The sequence below is a fragment of the Myotis daubentonii genome, chromosome 10 (genome assembly GCF_963259705.1).
Source record: "Myotis daubentonii chromosome 10, mMyoDau2.1, whole genome shotgun sequence".
Classification (NCBI taxonomy): domain Eukaryota; kingdom Metazoa; phylum Chordata; class Mammalia; order Chiroptera; family Vespertilionidae; genus Myotis; species Myotis daubentonii.
The window spans coordinates 85,398,692-85,417,264 of record NC_081849.1 but is presented as its reverse complement, the minus strand read 5'-3'; the positions used below and the strand labels follow the sequence as shown (position 1 = coordinate 85,417,264).

Below are 18,573 nucleotides of genomic sequence, written 5' to 3'. Positions count from 1 at the left end.
ACCCAGAATTCAAATTACAGCATCAGCAAGCTCTTTGCGGTTGTCACAGAACATCTGTCTTGAAGGACAATCCCAAAAGGCGGCTCATTGAGTGCCACATACCTGGGTGGGGGGGTGAGGTGGTAGGAGAGGCCCCAGTGCCTGGGTGGGTGGGGGCTGAGGTGGTAGGAGAGGCCCCAGTGCCTGGGTGGGGGGGGGGCTGAGGTGGTAGGAGAGGCCCCAGTGCCTGGGTGGGGGGGGGGGGCTGAGGTGGTAGGAGAGGCCCCAGTGCCTGGGTGGGGGGGGGGCTGAGGTGGTAGGAGAGGCCCCAGTGCCTGGGTGGGGGGTGAGGTGGTAGGAGAGGTCCTAGTGCCTGGGTGGGGGGTGAGGTGGTAGGAGAGGCCCCAGTGCCTGGGTGGGGGGGTGAGGTGGTAGGAGAGGCCCCAGTGCCTGGGTGGGGGGTGAGGTGGTAGGAGAGCACCTGTATGCAGCTGTGATCAAATTCCGTGTGGGACCTCCAGGCAGCGGGGCAGGACTGGCTAAGGAAGAGGCTGACCGCCGGCTGGAGCTGGGACAGTCGGCTCCCTCCAGGCCCTTTCCCATCAGGCTCTGACCTAGGCTGGTGCTGCTGCCTGTCAAGCATGCTGCCACCAGGTGTCGCCGGCGCCCCATCTCAGGAGGCTGTGCTTGGAGGAGCCTGTGCAGAGGGACATTGCTGTGCAGATGGCTGCCAGCTGATCCCCGCATCCCTGCTTCTCCCTCTGCCTCCTTGACAGTGGACGTCGCTGTGGTCACCTAACTGCTGGACAGTGAGGCACGGGAGGCTATGAGAAAGCTCGCATCCTGCCATTCAAGTACACGACACACTCGCGCTTTGATCATGATGTGTGTCCACGAACCCGCACGCGTCCACAGACCCTGCCTGCGCATGGGGTCCCTTAGGAGGCGACCTTGGGCTCTGGTTTCCTAGGTTGTCCCATGGCAGCAGGTAGCGCCCTGCGTGTCCCTGTGGCCACTGCTGATACCCGTCTCCCTGGACTCGCGGCACGGCCGGTCGGTTGTGCCTTCGTCGCATCGGATCCTCAGTCCAGCTGTTGGCCGCCTGCAGGGAGCACTTCTCCACTGAGCAAAGTAGCAGGGCCTCACTCACACGTCCACGTGGACACGCCCTTCCCGGCGGCGCCTTCAGAAGCCGGGCTGTCCCCGCTCCGAGCAGCAGGGTTCTCTGGGCAGCGGCTACGTCAGGACATGGGATGCGGAGAGGCACGTGTGGGTGGCAGGTGCTGGGGACCTTGCAGGGGGTGCACCTGTGTGCACTTAGGTACATAGTTCTGAACCTCACTTTCAGGGTTTGCATTGATCTCTGCAAAGCGCTTGCTATTCTGGCCAGTGATTCCAACGGTCAGTTTCTGTTTCTAAATCCTCACCCGAGGATGTTGATTGATTTTAGAGAGAGGAAGGGAGACACAGAGAGAGAAACATTGATGGATCGGCTGCCTCTCTATGTACACTGAAGGGGGATCGAACCTGCAACCTTTTGGTGCACAAGATGTTGCTCCAACCAACTGAGCCATCCGGCCAGGGCCCTTCAGGTATTTTAAATCCCCTCACTTCTCCGTCTTCTGGCGAAGGTGAAGGTGTGTCTGCACCATGAGACCCTGTGAAGAAATTGGTGAAGTAGGTCTGGACACACCTGACGTGTCCCCTCACAGGTTGCAAATGTCCTTCCGCACATCCCAGTCATTGTGGGGTTCATTTAAATGCTGGCTTGGCTGGGCCGCAGCACCCAGATATTTGGTCAGACACAAACTGAATGTCTGAGAAGGTATAAGACGAGATTAACCTTTAAATGGATAGACTGTGAGTGAAGCAGGCAGCCCTCCTTGGGGTGGGCCGCGTCCCATCAGTTGAGGGCTTCAGAGGAGACGGGCTGGCCCTGGGCCCGCGCTGCAGTGTCAGCTATGCCTGGGGCCGCCTTCTTGCTGGCCCACGATTGTGTGAGCCAGCTCCTTAGAAATATCTCTGCATGTTATAGACACGTCCTATTGGTGTGTGCGGGAGAGCCCCAACCCTAACTGTTCATCGTTTTGGGCATTTTATGACGTGATATGAAAGCATCTGATGAGTTCCGCCTGCTCTCAGGCTCCTGGCAATTGAACAGTCGCTTGTGGTCTCGGCCCTCGCTGGGTCGAACGTTTCGCAGCAGTTGTACCTGTCAGAGTATGAGCATAGACAGGAAGGGAAGCTCATGTCTTTAAAATCTTATTGTTCAGTAATTGAAAGCCACACCCACACAGAGAGCAGCTCAGCTCCTCTGAGGGCATTATCTATATATATAAAAGGCTAATATGCTAAGTGCCTGACTGTCTGACCGGTCGCTATGATGCGCACTGACCACCATGGGGCACATGCTCAATGCAGGAGCTGCTGAGCTGCAGCGACTTGGCAGCAGCAGTTCTAGGGTGACACACCCCAAAACCAGAGAGGAGGGAGCCCGATTCCTTGTGGGGCTGTGGGATTCCACCTTCGGGCGTGGGTTATGTTGTTGCTGGGGCTCTGTCAGCCCCGAATCTGGTTTACTGCTCACTTGAGTTTGTGTTCCACACCCTGTACAACAGCAACTTGCAGAGCGCCCTCTCGCACTCTGGACCCCTTGGGGGATGTCGGAGAGCCAGTTTTGGCCTGATCCCCGCAGGCCAGGCCGAGGGACCCCACCTGCCAGAGGGACTCTGTTCACTCCGCTGACGCCGGGGAGGGACCGTGGGAGATTGGCTCCAGGTCGTGTCTGGCCCGTCTTGCCCAGTCCCACCTCCCTGGCCACCGTCTAATTAATTTCCTTTCAATGTGCACAAACCCGTGCACTGGGTCACTAGTCACAAATAGATTGAACACAGGTCCTCCTCAGCCCCTCCTTCTGGCTTTGTTTGCTTTTCCTTTTCAAAAATTATAAGAAGCTCAGAACTCTGGTTTTCAAGTCGCAAAAAGAGGAGAAAACACATAGTTTCACACTGATAACTGTGAGAAGTAAAAGTGATAAGCTGACAGCAGAGGCTCAGGCTGAACGTGAAGAAAAAGTCACAAGCGCTCCATCTGAGAGCAGCCAGGGTTGGAGGGCCGGGGGGAGGCGGGTGGTCATGTATTGCCCTGAGTCATCAGAGGGCAGATTGCTTAAATTAGGTGCACATTTCAGAAACATTTTCATCCAAATGTGTGAGTGGAACAGAGGTGGGCTCGTGTGTCTCCAGGTGAACCCCCCGCATTCAGGGCTTTGGGTGCTCAGGCTCCTCCCTGAGTGGGGCTGCCCAGCTTGGGTGCATCTGCTCAGACCCTCCTCCACCAGGTCCTGTCCGGCGCCCTGACGGTGGCTCTGTCCGGGAGATGTGACCAGGACGTGCTGCGGCTCCTGCTGGCCTTTCCTGAGGACGGGAAGGCTGGCGTTGCCACTAAGGAGCTGTGTGGCCTGCCCGGGGCCAGAGTGTACTCTCTGCTTGTGTCTGTGATTCGCAACCTGGACCTGCACAACTTCATTTACAAGGTAGGGAGCCAGCTGGCGTGGCCTGTGCGACGTCTGTGGGGCTGCTGCCGGGGGTGGGGAAGAGGTCAGGAGAGAATGAGAGCAAGCAGGTCCTCGCCCTCAGATGACGCCCCTGGGAGGCAGAGCGTGGTGGTGGTGATTTCGTGTTGTGTGCTTTCCTTCAAGACTCTGATGCCGGCGGAAGCCAAGGGCGTGCTCAGCTCCCTCTTGGACGTCGTCTCCAGGCTCAGCCGCCTGCTCCCCAGAGCCAGCCGCGTCCTGGAACACCTCCCCCAGTTCCTTCACACGGCGAACATCACAGCCTTGCTGGACGTGCCCGGCTTTCAGCAGGTGTGTGTTTGATCTGGGCCTCAGGGAAGCATTCAGACGTGCTGGGCCCTCGGTCCTTCTGCCTGTATTTCTTTTGCCACATCTAGCTGCTGCCTGAGACAACAATGTAGGGACAGGAAAACCTTTGAATGGCTCTGGGGCAACACGACAAAAAGCCAGGCCCGGCGTCTCTCTGAGAAGGGAGGCTGGGGCCGTCCGTGCCTAGTCTGTCAGCACAAATGAGAGTCCAGGGCTTATTGACTCAAGTCGGAGAGTAAATGCTTTCTCAAACCTGAGACAGTTACTTCCATGTAAATAATTGGCATAAAATTACAGGGCATTTCTGCAAATACAAACAAACTCGAAAGGTTAGTGGTGTGATATTTGTCTCTGCTTCAACTCTCTGCCTGGCATGGAGCTGACTGGGAGGGAGTGTATCGGGTGTGGACATGGGGGGCAGGATGTGGCAGATGGTGGAGTGAGTCCTCGGAGCTGCCCATCAGCCCAGGGACACTTAGGGGAGACGTCGGTGTGGGCAGTTTGCCAGTAGAGACCACACTGAGAGCGTTCGTCTGCGTTGGTGACATTGCGTGGATCATGGTTCATCGTGGACAGGGATTGGCTGTGTGTGTGACCCACCCCTGGCGGTTTGCATGGCTTTCGCAGAACAGAACAGGCCACGGCAGGGACTGCACACCTCTGACTAGTTGCCGTGTGTTTTCAGTGGGAGGAGGGGGGCTTCCACAGGCCTGCAAGGGCATCGCTCACGTCACTGCTCACTGAGGTGTGTTTCCCTGTGCTCAGGCTTCCCCCCTGGACCCGGCCCGTTCAGCCTTCAGTTCTTTCCAGGCCGTGATGACGATGGTTTGCCAGGAGCAAGAGTCTTTTCTCAGCCACTCGAACATGTTCTTTAACTTGCCCAGAGTTCACGAGCTCTTGGCAAGTGACAAAGAAAAATTCAACATTCCTGAAGACTCAAGTAAGAAAACTGTAATCCATGTCTGCTTTGATTAATTTGCATATTGACCATTCACTTTGCTTTATACAAAATGCTTGGTTTAGAAGGTTGTCAAGGAATTGCTTTCCACCCTCTAACTTTTATCCTTCCTTCTTATTGGAATTTTAAAATTTCAGTTACAGTTGACATTCAATATTATATCAGTATCAGGTGTACAGCATAGTGGTCAGACATTTATATAATTTATGAAGTGATCCCCCCCCCCCCCCGCCGCCCCATTAGTCCAGTGTCCACCTGGCACCATAGGAGCAAAAATTCTCAACAAAACGTTAACAGATCAAACTCAGCAATACATTAAAGAGAAAATACCCATGATCAAGTGGGATTCATTCCTGGAATGCAAGGTTGGTTCAATATCTGCAAATCAATTGACATGTTACATCACATAAACAAAATGAAAATCATATGATCATACCAATCGATGCAGAAAAATCATCTGACACAAGTCAGAACCCGTTCATGACCAACGCTCTCAGCAAAGGGTCCTTCCTTTTCAGTCAGGCTGCCCGGCGCTGGCGTGGCAGCTGCACATAAACACGAATATGTCTCTTCTGAAATCAAAGTCGCTACTGTCTACATTAAGCTCATAATTTAAAGTGCAAGTTGTTAAAATGCAGAGCAAGCTCTATAATTCATGCTTTAAATTTATTATGTACTCATGCTCTCACTTGACATTTTATGGGATTATTTCTATCGGTTTTATGGTACTCTCTGAGTCACATGGTGAATGTGGAGGAAATAACCACAACCGTGCTCTTCACGCCTCGGGTGTCAGGAATCGGGGATCGCAGCAGAGAGAGCATTTCCATTCCACATGCTCTCTTCAGGGGAAATGCAAGAGGGATGGGAGCACGCACGCCGGCTTCAGGCCTGATGACACTTGATTACTCATCGCTATGGCGATGCAGGCCCTGCCTTCATTCCTACCTGTGCTTGAGTCAAGCAAACCCCACTACACCACCATGAGGAATGGAGGATCTGAGTGAAAACAAGGCAGTTTCACATATCAAAGGAGTGAGTTCCACAGCTCTGTATAGTGCAGCAAAGACAATCAGTAGCAGTTTATAAAGCGAATTTTATGTAAAAAAAATCTATGCTGGCCCCCAAACTCTACAGGCTCTCTGGACTGGGAGCCAGAGCTTCCCTTTCTCACCATGTCTGTCTTCGGTGTCCCTGCCACCCTAGTGCTCTTGTCGAAGCTCAGTTTGGAATGTGAAGGTCACACTCCGTTTCTTTCAAATATCGATGAGAACGTGGTACCTGAGGCTGCTCATGAGACAGGAGCCACTAAACACAGTCAAGAACCACATTCCTGAGTCTCCGCCCAAATGCAGACTTGTGTCCATCACTCACTGAAAGCAAGGCGCATGGATATGCAAACGAATCCCCTCACCTGGGCATCCCATCTTGGTAACACTCTTCCTGTTTTTAATTGCAACAGCACCATTTTGCTTGAAGCTTTATCAGGAAATACTACAGTCTCCAAATGGCGCTTTGGTGTGGTCCTTCCTAAAACCTGTATTACATGGAAAAATACTGTACACACCCAACACCCCGGAGATTAAAAAGGTCATCCGAAAGGTAAGCTGCAAATGAGGGTCGGGTGAGCCATACAGGCAGTACTTCTGGAAGCAAGGTGTAGCGGAGGCATCTGCTGTTCTAGACAGTGAGGTCAACGTGGGGACTCCCTGGGGAACGGGTGGGGGACCCCGAGAGGAACAGATGAGGACCTGAGGGGAATAGGCGGGGACCCCGAGAGGAACAGGTGGGGGACCCCGAGAGGAACAGGGGGAGACCCCGAGAGGAACAGGTGGGGACCCTGAGGGGAACAGGTGGGGACCCCGAGAGGAACAGATGAGGACCCCAAGGGGAACAGGCGGGGACCCCGAGAGGAACAGGTGGGGACCCTGAGGGGAACAGGTGGGGATCCCGAGAGGAACAGATGAGGACCCCAAGGGGAACAGGCGGGGACCCCGAGAGGAACAGGTGGGGACCCTGAGGGGAACAGGTGGGGACCCCGAGAGGAACAGGTGGGGACCCTGAGGAGGACAGCAAGGGCACACTGAGGTGGACAGGTAAGTGGGTGGTAGAGTCTGGGCGAGAGGTCTCGGGGACACACCTCAGACCGGAGGGCCTTGGAGTGGAGCACCGGGCAGACCGGCACTCGGGGTCCAGTCATTCCCGCTCATCTCTGCAGGCGCCACAGCTGCCATCCTTCCAGCTGAGACAGCGCCATAACCACGGGGCTCTGTTCTGCAGGCTAATCACACGTTTGTGTTTGTGGACAAGCTGAGGACTTTATCACAGACACTGCTGAGCATGGCCCGCCGCTTCCAGAGCAGTGGGCATGGCCAGATGCTGGGGCAGCTGCAGGTGAGCGTGGCTCCTCCTCTGAGGGCTGAGGAGTGTGTGTGTGTGTGTGTGTGTGTGTGGGGGGGGGGGGGCGCGTCCAAGAGAAGGGTGTGCGGTCACCTCGGCGCGGCTTTCCCAGTTGACTGGTAACACTGACGCGCAGTTGGATATGTGTGAGGACTTTTTGTAATGGTCAAATATTTGCCCACCATGCAAGGTATTTATAATAATAAAAGTGTAACATGCTAATTTAGACCGGATATCCTTCTGGACGAAGCTGGGGCTGCGAGGGAAGCCCGGGTCCTGGGTGCTAGAGGGAAGCCGGCAGCCGGGGGAAGGAAGGCCTACTCTCACACGAATTTCATGCATCAGGCTGCTAGTTGTTAATCATTTATTAATAGTTACACAAGCTTTATGTTCCATATTAACTTAATGCTTTTTGGGGTGGTTTGTATACTTTTCAACTGTAGGTCTATTAAAATGATCAGTGATCACTTCCTAATATTCTGTGTTGAATACGTAACACATTCCAAGATCCGCGGGCTGCGGTGTACAGTGAGCCCTTCCGTGGGGCCTGCAGCCCGCGACTGCAGAGGTGCGTCAGGGAGGTCACACCCTTGGGGGCATGGGTGCCGCTCTGACGGACGCCTGTCCTTTGGGTGAGAAACAGGCCACATCTCTCTTCGCGTTTGGTTATTCCTCGTGCCCCGGTGAGCAGTTCAGGTGATGGGAGCAGGGCTCGGGGGCTGGTCGTCTGGTTCCCTCCAGCCCTCGCTGTGTGATCGGGCCGTCCCTGGACCGCTCTGTGCAGTTTCCTGCCAGTGAAGGGAGGGGTGGTGGCCGGCAGCTGTGAATGGCGTGGGGCGTGTAAAGCGCGCGGAGCGGTGTTGGGCAGGCAGGACGTGCCTCGTGTCTGGTCCTTGCAGAGCAGATGCCAGGAGGGGGTAGCGCGGGCGAGATTGCATCACAGAACACCTGGCTGTCAGAGCAGAGGAGGCGGGAGCTGGAGGGAGGGCGGAGCCCCACGCCAGATGGCGGTGCAGGTCTGGCCCTGGTGGAGAGAGGGAGGCAGTCGCTGCAGCGTCTGGGACAGCCCTGCCGTTAGGGACCGACCGCCATCCAGCCACAGTCAGTCGTCAGCGGGTCCGGTCAGAGGAGCCCTGCTCCGGGGATGGGCTGGTGGGGTGGCCCTGGGCCGGGAGCCAGCGAGGCAGGTGCGGCTCTGGGCGAACTGGGATGGGCATCCCTGGTGGTGGAGCCTGTGGCCCAGCTGTGTCGGCGCTGGCCGTTGCTGGGACACCTTCTGCAGCTTGTTTGCTCGGGACTAGCGCGCTGACCCAGGAATGGGGCTGCGTTGCTGCCGTGAGTTGGGGTGAGTAGGTGAGGCTTGGGTGAGGGTGCGAGGCTGCGCGGGTGCGAACAGGGTGCACGTCCCTGCGCATTGCCCACCTAAAGCCGAGGAGAGCAGTCCCGGAGCATGGCCCCCGGCACAGGCGTCGGCAGGGGAGGCAGGGGGGGATGTAGTCGGGAAAGAGGACCAACAGGGTGACGGTGACGGTGTGGAGGGAGCCGGAGGCTCAGAGCGTCACAGGGTTAAGGGTCGGGAAAGTGCAGCCCCTTCGTCACGTTCTGCCCGCGGGAAAGGCCGTGGAAGGCCTGCTGGGAACCTGCCCAGAGTCACGCCCCCTGCGTCTTGGCTTTCAGTGTTCGCAACAGGTCCACGCCTGGCCTCGCCTCGCGGGCACAGCTGGTCTTTGTTTAAGCCGAAGTCCTACCACATCCTCCCGGGCCCACTGGGACGTGTAGGCCCGCTTTCAAGATGACGCATGTTATGTGCCTTTTTCTTGAACAACAATAAACGGAGTAAACCAACCAGTATTGTCAATAGGAAAAAACGATGCCGTTATTTTTGTTAAACTGTTTCCTGTAGGAGGTCCTGAGGATCAGATTCATAAGAAACTTTGTGGAAAGCCAGTTACACATCAGCGTAGACAAACTGACTGAGAAGCTGCAGGCGTATGGTGAGTAAGTGTGTGTGAGTGTGAATGTGTGTGTGTGTGTGAGTGTGTGTGTGTGTGTGTGAGTGTGAATGTGATTGTGAGTGTGTGTGTGTGATTGTGAGTGTGTGTGTGAGTGTGTGTGTGATTGTGTGTGATTGTGAGTGTGTGAGTGTGTGTGTGATTGTGAGTGTGTGTGTGAATGTGTGTGTATGTGTGAGTGTGTATGTGATTGTGAGTGCGTGTGATTGTGAGTGTGTGTGTGTGAGTATATGCGTGAGAGTGTGTGTGAGTGTATGTGTGTGTGTGATTGTGAGTGTGTGTGAGTGTGTGTGAGTATATGTGTGTGTGTGAGCATACATGCGTGTATGTGTGAGTGTAGTGTGCATGTACGTGTGTGGTGGGTGTGTAAAAACATGTTGGTGTGTTTGCATGCATGTTCACTGCTCGGACTTTCTTCGTAAAGTCCTGCACCAGCGTCTGTGGGTGCTGTTGGGGAGCGAGGCGGGGGAGCGGGGGAGCGGGGGAGAGCCCTGTGCGGTGAGCATGGCACCGGCGAGGGGAGGGCCTCCACCTCCGCTCACACCACTGTGGGGCCACCGTGATGGACCTCTGGGCCTGGGGGCCTCTCCTGCTGCGGGGCCCTCGTCAGAGCAAACCCGGGGCTGGATGCCCCCACGCCTGCCCCTTCGGTAGTTGTTGTCCGGGCCTGGCTCTGCTCTCTCCTGGGATCCCGCCCCTCCTCACCCAGAGCCAGTCGCCTCCACGGCCAGCGGAGGTGTTGCCAATGCCACCTGCTGCGCGGACGCACCCCCTCACCCCCCTCACCCCCCCCTCCCCCGGGGCCGGGAGTGCCGCGGACTTGCCTCCATAACTGTCCGTGGACTCGGCCTTGCCGAGGAGCGGCTACCACAGGCCTGGCTCCAGGGCGGCGCTGGCCGAGGGTCCGCGAGTCCCGGTGACTCTTCCTGCTGCCCAGACCGGCTCCGTTTACTCTCCGTCCCCTGCCCCACGTGCCCAGCCTTTGCTGATGTACCCGTTTCTTTTCACTTTCGTGCAGTGTCCGTGTCATGGGAGCGCATAGGAAAGGGTGGGTACGCTCAGCGGACAGCAGCAGTTTGCTGAACAAAATTGGGTCTGGACTAGCGCCCCCTGCGGGAAGTTAGTGCGTGTCCCTGCGCCTGTGCAGTGTCCGCGCGGGCGGGCGCTGTGCTGGGGGAAGCCGCATGTCCCCGGCTCACTGTCCTCCGCAGGGGGCCTGGACTGGATGCTGAGCCGCACGGGTGCCGCCCACCTCCTCTCCCTGGGCCGCGCGCTGGTCAACCTGTCGTCCTGTGTGCGGCTGGACCGTTTCTGGGGGCTGCAGTCAGGGGCCGCCCTGGAGGCCGCCGCCCACAGCCTCATGCGGCAGAACAGCTTCTTGGCCAGTAAGTGTCCAGGGGCGAACCATGCTCACGGGGCTGCGCCAACACGCCCCGCCCCCGGGACAGCACGCCCCGCCCCCGGACAGCACGCCCCTCCCCCGGACAGCACGCCCCTCCCCGGGACAGCACGCCCCTCCCCGGGACAGCACGCCCCCTCCCCCGGACAGCACGCCCCTCCCCCGGACAGCACGCCCCTCCCCCCGGACAGCACGCCCCTCCCCCGGACAGCACGCCCCTCCCCCGGACAGCACGCCCCGCCCCGGGACAGCACGCCCCGCCCCCCGGACAGCACGCCCCGCCCCGGACAGCACGCCCCTCCCCCCGGACAGCACGCCCCGCCCCGGACAGCACGCCCCCTCCCCCGGACAGCACGCCCCTCCCCCGGACAGCACGCCCCTCCCCCGGACAGCACGCCCCTCCCCCGGGACAGCACGCCCCGCCCCGGACAGCACGCCCCTCCCCCGGACAGCACGCCCCTCCCCCGGACAGCACGCCCCGCCCCGGACAGCACGCCCCTCCCCCCGGACAGCACGCCCCGCCCCGGACAGCACGCCCCCTCCCCCGGACAGCACGCCCCTCCCCCGGACAGCACGCCGCGCCCCCGGACAGCACGGCCCCGCCCCGGACAGCACGCCCCTCCCCCCGGACAGCACGCCCCGCCCCGGACAGCACGCCCCTCCCCCCGGACAGCACGCCCCGCCCCGGACAGCACGCCCCCTCCCCCGGACAGCACGCCCCGCCCCGGACAGCACGGCCCCTCCCCCGGACAGCACGGCCCCTCCCCGGGACAGCACGGCCCCTCCCCCGGACAGCACGCCCCTCCCCGGGACAGCACGGCCCCTCCCCCGGACAGCACGCCCCTCCCCCGGACAGCACGCCCCTCCCCCCGGACAGCACGCCCCTCCCCCGGACAGCACGGCCCCTCCCCGGGACAGCACGCCCCTCCCCCGGACAGCACGCCCCTCCCCCGGACAGCACGCCCCTCCCCCCGGACAGCATGCCCCCTCCCCCGGACAGCACGCCCCTCCCCCGGACAGCACGCCCCTCCCCCGGACAGCACGCCCCTCCCCCGGACAGCATGCCCCCTCCCCCCGGACAGCATGCCCCCTCCCCCGGACAGCACGCCCCTCCCCCGGACAGCACGCCCCTCCCCCGGACAGCACGCCCCTCCCCCGGACAGCATGCCCCCTCCCCCGGACAGCACACCCCTCCCCCGGACAGCACGCCCCTCCCCCGGACAGCACGCCCCTCCCCCGGACAGCATGCCCCCTCCCCGGACAGCACGCCCCCGCTCCCTGGATGTGCCTCCCCTGGCTCAGAGAGAAGCGCCCTCCACACAGAGCAGGGCTCCGCCTGAGGAAGAGGTGGTCGTGCCGGCTCCTGAGCTGTCACCGCCTTGGCCCAGGCTGTGCCTGCACCTGCCTTACTGGGTGACCCTGTGGTTCTATGGGGAAGTCTCACAGGACAAATGAGATGTTTCCTGATTAAACTGCTCCCACTTTTATCAGTTTCCTGACGTCTGGGCTGGGGGGTGTGGGGGGAGGAAGGACAGCGGCCGATTCTGCCCCATCTACTGGGGGTTCCCTCACTCACGGTGAATCCGATGTGTTCAGACGCGACTTGAGTAGACATGGAAGGCGCGGGCAGAGGCAGCTCCCTGTCACTGAGCGATGACACCCAGGACATCGGTGCTTAGGAATGTCCTGGGTCCCAGAGAGCAAAGTCCCGAGAAACGCAGAAACAGCCGTTTCTGCGCACGGGGGTGCCGTGTGGGTTCACTGCAGTGAAACGGGGATGGCCGAGGAGCCGGAGGCCTCGGTCCGTTGCCCCAGCTGTCTGTGCGACGCTGGTGACAAACTCGCTCACGTGCTTCCCCCCCCCCCATACGTCCTCCCCTGGGGCCTCCTGCCAGCTGCTCCGTGGTGATGGCCGTCCGTCCGTCCGTCCATTCATCCGTCCATCCATCCGTCCGTCCCTCAGGTGTCATCTTCAACAGCTCCTCCGTGCGCAGGCGCTCCGGCACAAACGCGCCCCCGCTGCCGCCCCGCGTGGCCTACACCATCCGGACCAGCCTGCTGTACAGCATGCGGACCGACCAGGCGGAGAACCCGTTCTGGAAGTTCCACCCCCAGAGCCTGCCGGCCGACGGCTTCAAGTACAACTACGTCTTCGCCCCGCTGCAAGACATGCTGGAGCGGGCCCTCGTCCGCGTGCAGACCGGGCAGGAGGCCGTGGGGCCCACCGCACAGGCGCAGCCCATCCCGTACCCCTGCCACAGCAGCGACCTGTGAGTCCTGGTCCCTCCCCGTGGCCCCTCAGTGGGAGGCCGGAGTGGGGCACCTCCTGGGCTTTGTGTAGTCACCTCAGCATCAGGAGACCGCCAGGCGCGCTCAGTGTCTTAGGCGCACTTCTCGGCCCGAGCCGTGGCGGGAAGAACAGCGTGGCGGGAAGGACAGCGTGGCGGGAAGGACAGCATGATGGGAAGGACAGCGTGGCGGGAAGGACAGCGTGATGGGAAGGACAGCGTGGCGGGAAGGACAGCGTGATGGGAAGGACAGCGTGATGGGAAGGACAGCGTGGCGGGAAGGACAGCGTGGCGGGAAGGACAGCGTGGCGGGAAGGACAGCGTGACGGGAAGGACGGCGTGGCGGGAAGGACGGCGTGGCGGGAAGGACGGCGTGATGGACGGCGTGGCGGGAAGGACAGCGTGGCGGGAAGGACAGCGTGGCGGGAAGGACAGCGTGATGGGAAGGACAGCGTGATGGGAAGGACAGCGTGGCGGGAAGGACAGCGTGGCGGGAAGGACAGCGTGGCGGGAAGGACGGCGTGATGGGAAGGACGGCGTGGCGGGAAGGACGGCGTGGCGGGAAGGACGGCGTGATGGACGGCGTGGCGGGAAGGACAGCGTGGCGGGAAGGACAGCGTGGCGGGAAGGACAGCGTGGCGGGAAGGACAGCGTGATGGGAAGGACAGCGTGGCGGGAAGGACGGCGTGGCGGGAAGGACGGCGTGATGGGAAGGACGGCGTGACGGGAAGGACGGCGTGGCGGGAAGGACGGCGTGATGGGAAGGACGGCGTGATGGGAAGGACGGCGTGGCGGGAAGGACGGCGTGGCGGGAAGGACAGCGTGATGGGAAGGACGGCGTGATGGGAAGGACGGCGTGGCGGGAAGGACAGCGTGGCGGGAAGGACAGCGTGATGGGAAGGACAGCGCGGCGGGAAGGACAGCGTGGCGGGAAGGACAGCGTGGCAGGGCTGGTGGCTGTAAGTCGGACATTCCGGTTGGGGGTGCGGTGCTGCCCAGGCTCCGCAGGTCAGACTCCCAGGTCCACCTGTGGGAACGACGGAAGCAGAAAACAGCTCTCTTTCCGCAGATTTTTAAAGATGGTTGCGCTGCCCACAGCAGGCCAGAGCGCGATCAGAGCCTGTGCGGCTGCTGGGGGTTGGGGGGGAGGGGATGTGTGTGTTCAGGCGTGGCCAGTGCGCGCTCGGGCGGGGTCCGTGTAGGGGGCACCTGGGACACTGAGGACTTCACTAAGGCAGCCTCCACGGAGGGGGTGAGGGGGTGCAGCCAGGTTAGCGAGGACACTGGGACGGGAGGGCAGGAGGGAGCCAGCCTTCAGACCGCCCAGGAGGCTCTGTAGGGGGGAGAGGGAGGTGGGCAGTGGGAAGAAGAGGTTTTCTCAACTTTTTCTGTTAATCCTCGCCTGAGGGTATTTTCCTGTTGCTTTTCAGAGAGAGTGGAAGGGAAGGAGGGAGGGGGGAGAGAGAGAAACGTCAATGTGGGAGAGACACATGGATTGGCTGCCTCCCACACGCTCCCGACCAGCACGTGCTCTTGACCGAATGGAACCTGAGACCTTTGGTGGGTGGGCCGATGCTCCAGCCGCTGAGACACACCGGCCAGGGCGGTTTTCTTACATTTTTGAAGAAATAGGGTGCTGTCGGTGATAGTCCAGTAGAAGGCGAGGACTGATGGGTGTGACTGCAGTGATGCAGGGGGGCAGCCCTCGCAAGGGGCGGGGCCGAGCGCAGGCCTTTCATCCAGAGGAACAAGGTTCAGCTCCACTGATCCGACGCATCCCATCTCAGCCACAGGTCTCCCCCTTCCCTCTCCTTTCCCCCTTCTCTCTCCCCTTCCCTCTCTTTCTCTCTCCCTCTCCCTTTCCCCCTCTCTCTCCCCCTCCCATTTAATATCTATTAGCAGCCATGGCTCATGTTTTGTGGGACATATGGGGGAAATGTCACTTTAGGAGTGCAGGGTGGGATGGGAGTGGGACTCTATAAAGTTTAATGTTCCCTTCAGCCCGTGATTCATGGTAGTTATGGCAGGACAACTTTATGGTGCGCTTCGTGCATATAGAGAATTTCAAGTGTTAATACATTGCTTCGGAGAGCAGGGCAACTTAATGAAAGGCTTTCAGGAAATGAAAAACAACAGCCTGCAGAGTTGTTCCATATGCACACAGCCTGGCTCCTGGGAAGGGCGCCGCTCTCTGCCCCACAGCTCAGGCCCTGTTGTCCACAGGAGCGGCTGTTCCAGAGGAGGGGGCAGCGCAGGTCTGGAGGAGGGGGGAGGGCTGGTCCAGAGGAGGGGGGAGGGCTGATTTGGGGGAGGGGGCGCGCAGGTCCAGAGGAGGGGGGAGTGCTGGCTGGAGGAGGGGGGAGCCACTGGGGGCCGAGTGAGGGCTCCAGGGGAAGTGAGGAGTGAAGGGTCAGGGGTTCATGTTTGAAGTGTCAGGTTCCTGCTTCCAAAAAAATACCAGCGTGACCCTCACAGCCTGCGAGGGCGTCTCCCTACACTCCTGGTCATGCTTTCCTTGGGAGTGTCCTCAGGTGCCTGTAGGAAACCCCCTCTCACCTGCAAGCAGAGCTGTTGTTTGCTCAGAAGCTCCCCCTGCTGGTCGTCCTCAGACCTAGGAAGGCCCTCTGGTCTGTCCCCCTCCCGCCAGGGGCAGGCAGGCGCTGGGGGGTGGCACCCCCTGTGGGGGAGGGAAGGGACAGACTCTCAGATTGTGTCACCATCACTGTCTCCTGCCTGTGGGCTGGTCCCCAAGGAGGACACCCTGCAGCCCTTCCCGCTGCCCAGTGGCCTCTCGGTGCTGCTGACCTGTGCCTGGGGCGGGGGTGGGGCGGGGGCAGCAGGAGGCCGGGTGGGGTGGGGGGGCAGGCACTGCAAGTCCCCCGTCATGGACACTTGGATCAAAGTTGTGTGTCTTTGACAAACACAAGAGCCAGTTTCCCTGGTCCCTTCCGGTGTGATTTGCATCCAGCAGGATGGTGCTAATAGAGGGGAGCCCAGAGAAAACACTGTTAAGGCGAGTGCCATGTAGATGGAGCACTTGCGCTGCAGGAGAGAGAGGTGACAATTAAATGTGCTGAAGACCAGCTGTCCTTTCAGAGTGCCAAGAAGAGGAGCTTTGATCCTGATTGCCCCTGGGGGGCAGTGCTTTTGTTTGGGCTCCTGACCAGGGGCCAGTCCCCAGGGACCTGGGGGGACTGCTTTCCTAGGATGGGGGGGCCTGCTCTCCTGGGGATCTGGGGGGCTGCTCTTCTGGGGATCTGGGGGGCTGTCCTCGGGATCTGGGGGGCTGCTCTCCTGGGGATCTGGGGGGCTGTCCTCCTCGGGATCTGGGGGGCTGTCCTCCTGGGGATCTGGGGGGCTGTCCTCCTGGAGATCTGCGGGGCTGCTCTCCTGGGGGTCTGGGGGGGGCTGTCCTCCTGGGGATCTGGGGGGCTGCTCTCCTGGGGATCTGGGGGGCTGTCCTCCTGGGGATCTGGGGGGCTGCTCTCCTGGGGATCTGATGGGGGGAGGGTGCTGGGCGATGTGCCTGACTGGAACTTGTCTCCTCTGTGACTGTTGGCTTTAGAAGTCAGTGGTTACCGACCGAGAGCTGAGAAGATAGAGAAGAACGCTAGCTCAGCGCCGTCTAAACATCAGGTGGTTGGTTGCTTGTGTCGGGACGATCCCGTGACTCTTCGATGGGCGATGGGTGCCTCACACACTGAAACGACCACGTTTTGCCAGGAGAACGCCCTCTCTCTGCTTTGGAAACCCTGTGGCTGATGCGTGGTGAGCAGTGGGTCACCTGCCTCGATGCTGGTGACCAGGGCTGCTCAGGACAGAGAGCCTCAGGCCCCAAGGGGTGCAGGGCCTCGGGGGAGCGAGTCACCGCAGTGGCAGGCGGTGGAGGCCACAGCCCTGTCAGCGAGACGTGTCTCCCTGTGAGTTCGCGCAGCTATTGAGTCAGGACCCCAAAGAGCTGTCCTGCCTGTCACAGGCTGTGGCCATGGCCGCGGGAGCCTGTTCCCGACAGCGCTCAGTGGGAATGGGGGCGGCGTGGGGACCGTGTGGGAGGGGACGGTGTGGGGACCGTGTCTGTGGGAGGTGGTGGTGTGGGGACCGTGTCCGTGGGAGGGGACGGCGTGGGGACCGTGTCCGTGGGAGGGGGCGGCGTGGGGACCGTGTCCGTGGGAGGGGGCGGCGTGGGGACCGTGTCCGTGGGAGGGGGCGGCGTGGGGACCGTGTCTGTGGGAGGGGACGGCGTGGGGACCGTGTCTGTGGGAGGGGGCGGCGTGGGGACCGTGTCTGTGGGAGGGGGCGGCGTGGGGACCGTGTCTGTGGGAGGGGGCGGCGTGGGGACCGTGTCTGTGGGAGGGGGGCGGCGTGGGGACCGTGTCTGTGGGAGGGGGCGGCGAGGGGAGGCATGCCTAGTGTGGTGCTGCCTGGCGGGAGCAGAGCCGCCCGCTGGCGCTCACAGCCCCTGGTCCCTCCGTACAGATTCTTGAACAACGTGGGTTTCTTCCTGCCGCTGATCATGATGCTGACGTGGATCGTGTCTGTGGCCAGCATGGTCCGAAGGCTGGTGTACGAGCGGGAGATCCAGATGGAAGAGGTGAGCCGCCCGGGGCTGCCTGGGAGATGGGCCTCTGCCCGCCCCTCCTCTGCTGGGCTCTGCGTGGAGCCTGGGGCCCCTGTCCCGGGAGCATCACCGTCAGTCCCAAGCCTGCGGGTCAGTAGGCCTTGCCTTGGAGATGGAGGAAGTGAAAGGCAGGTGACATGGGAGGAGGGAAACCCATGTGCTCACTCCCGAGGATGTTTATTGGAGAGAGGGAGGGGCGAGGGAGGGAGAGAGAGACACTGACGTGAGAGGAACGTCCACGTGGCCTCTGTACACACCCAGCTGGGGGTCGAACCCGCAGCCTCGGTCAGTGCCCGACCGGGAAGCGAGCCGGCAGCCTTTGGTGCCTGGTTGGTGGAGCCGCTGCCCAGGGCTCAGCCACTCTTATTCCACCCAGGACGACAGGACAGCCAGCTTCCTGTCCTAACGGAGCTGGGGCTCTTCAGGCTCAGCCTTGCTATTTTTGTCAAAACCTAAACTATCAAAATTGCTTTTAGCAAAGCAAGTATTGGGGAACCCCTCCCCCCTTTAGCCACAGGAGGGCGAGGCCGGGAGACAAAGGCAGAGGGTTTATTTACCGGCTGTTTATTAGGCACAGACAAGCGTGCGAGTGCCCCGTGTACCGCTCGGCTCCACGTGGCGCTGCCCGCTGCTCTGCACGCCTCCCCCCTGCATCCCGGTCTCTCCGATCCAGGGGGGCCCCTGGGCAGAGGGCCTGGGGGACGGTCATTCTCATGGGCTCCCAGCTCCTTGGCCAGAAATCCTTCTTCATGCTCAGTATCGTGATGTTATAGATGAGCAAGTGAATTAATTTTATTGAAGTACTTCAAACTGAATTATTTAGCAAAACTCATTCTAAAACCTATGCCATAACCCCTCGAACTTAAGGAAAAGTGTTTCCCCTTTATTGTTTTCTTTGCCCTTATGAAACAAAACCAACACAAGCAAAATGAAAAACAGCACAGAATGGAAGTGAGCAGGAGGCGCAGGAGAGAGGAAGCCTGCGGCCTGCGTGGTCAGCGGGCGCCGGGCGGGACTGGCCTGAGCTGTCCCGTGT

General features: G+C 60.5%; 1 protein-coding gene across 1 annotated transcript in view; it reads left to right on the top strand.

Moving 5' to 3' along the window:
• The window catches only part of ABCA13 (ATP binding cassette subfamily A member 13), a 125,818-nt gene that overhangs the window by 47,543 nt on the left and 59,702 nt on the right, over positions 1–18,573 (top strand). The window contains exons 18-26 of the mRNA XM_059711290.1: positions 3,320–3,514; positions 3,680–3,844; positions 4,628–4,802; positions 6,283–6,422; positions 7,101–7,214; positions 9,124–9,214; positions 10,444–10,617; positions 12,595–12,901; positions 17,396–17,510. Coding sequence (XP_059567273.1) covers positions 3,320–3,514; positions 3,680–3,844; positions 4,628–4,802; positions 6,283–6,422; positions 7,101–7,214; positions 9,124–9,214; positions 10,444–10,617; positions 12,595–12,901; positions 17,396–17,510 — 1,476 coding nt within the window. The remainder of the gene's footprint in view (positions 1–3,319; positions 3,515–3,679; positions 3,845–4,627; positions 4,803–6,282; positions 6,423–7,100; positions 7,215–9,123; positions 9,215–10,443; positions 10,618–12,594; positions 12,902–17,395; positions 17,511–18,573) is intronic.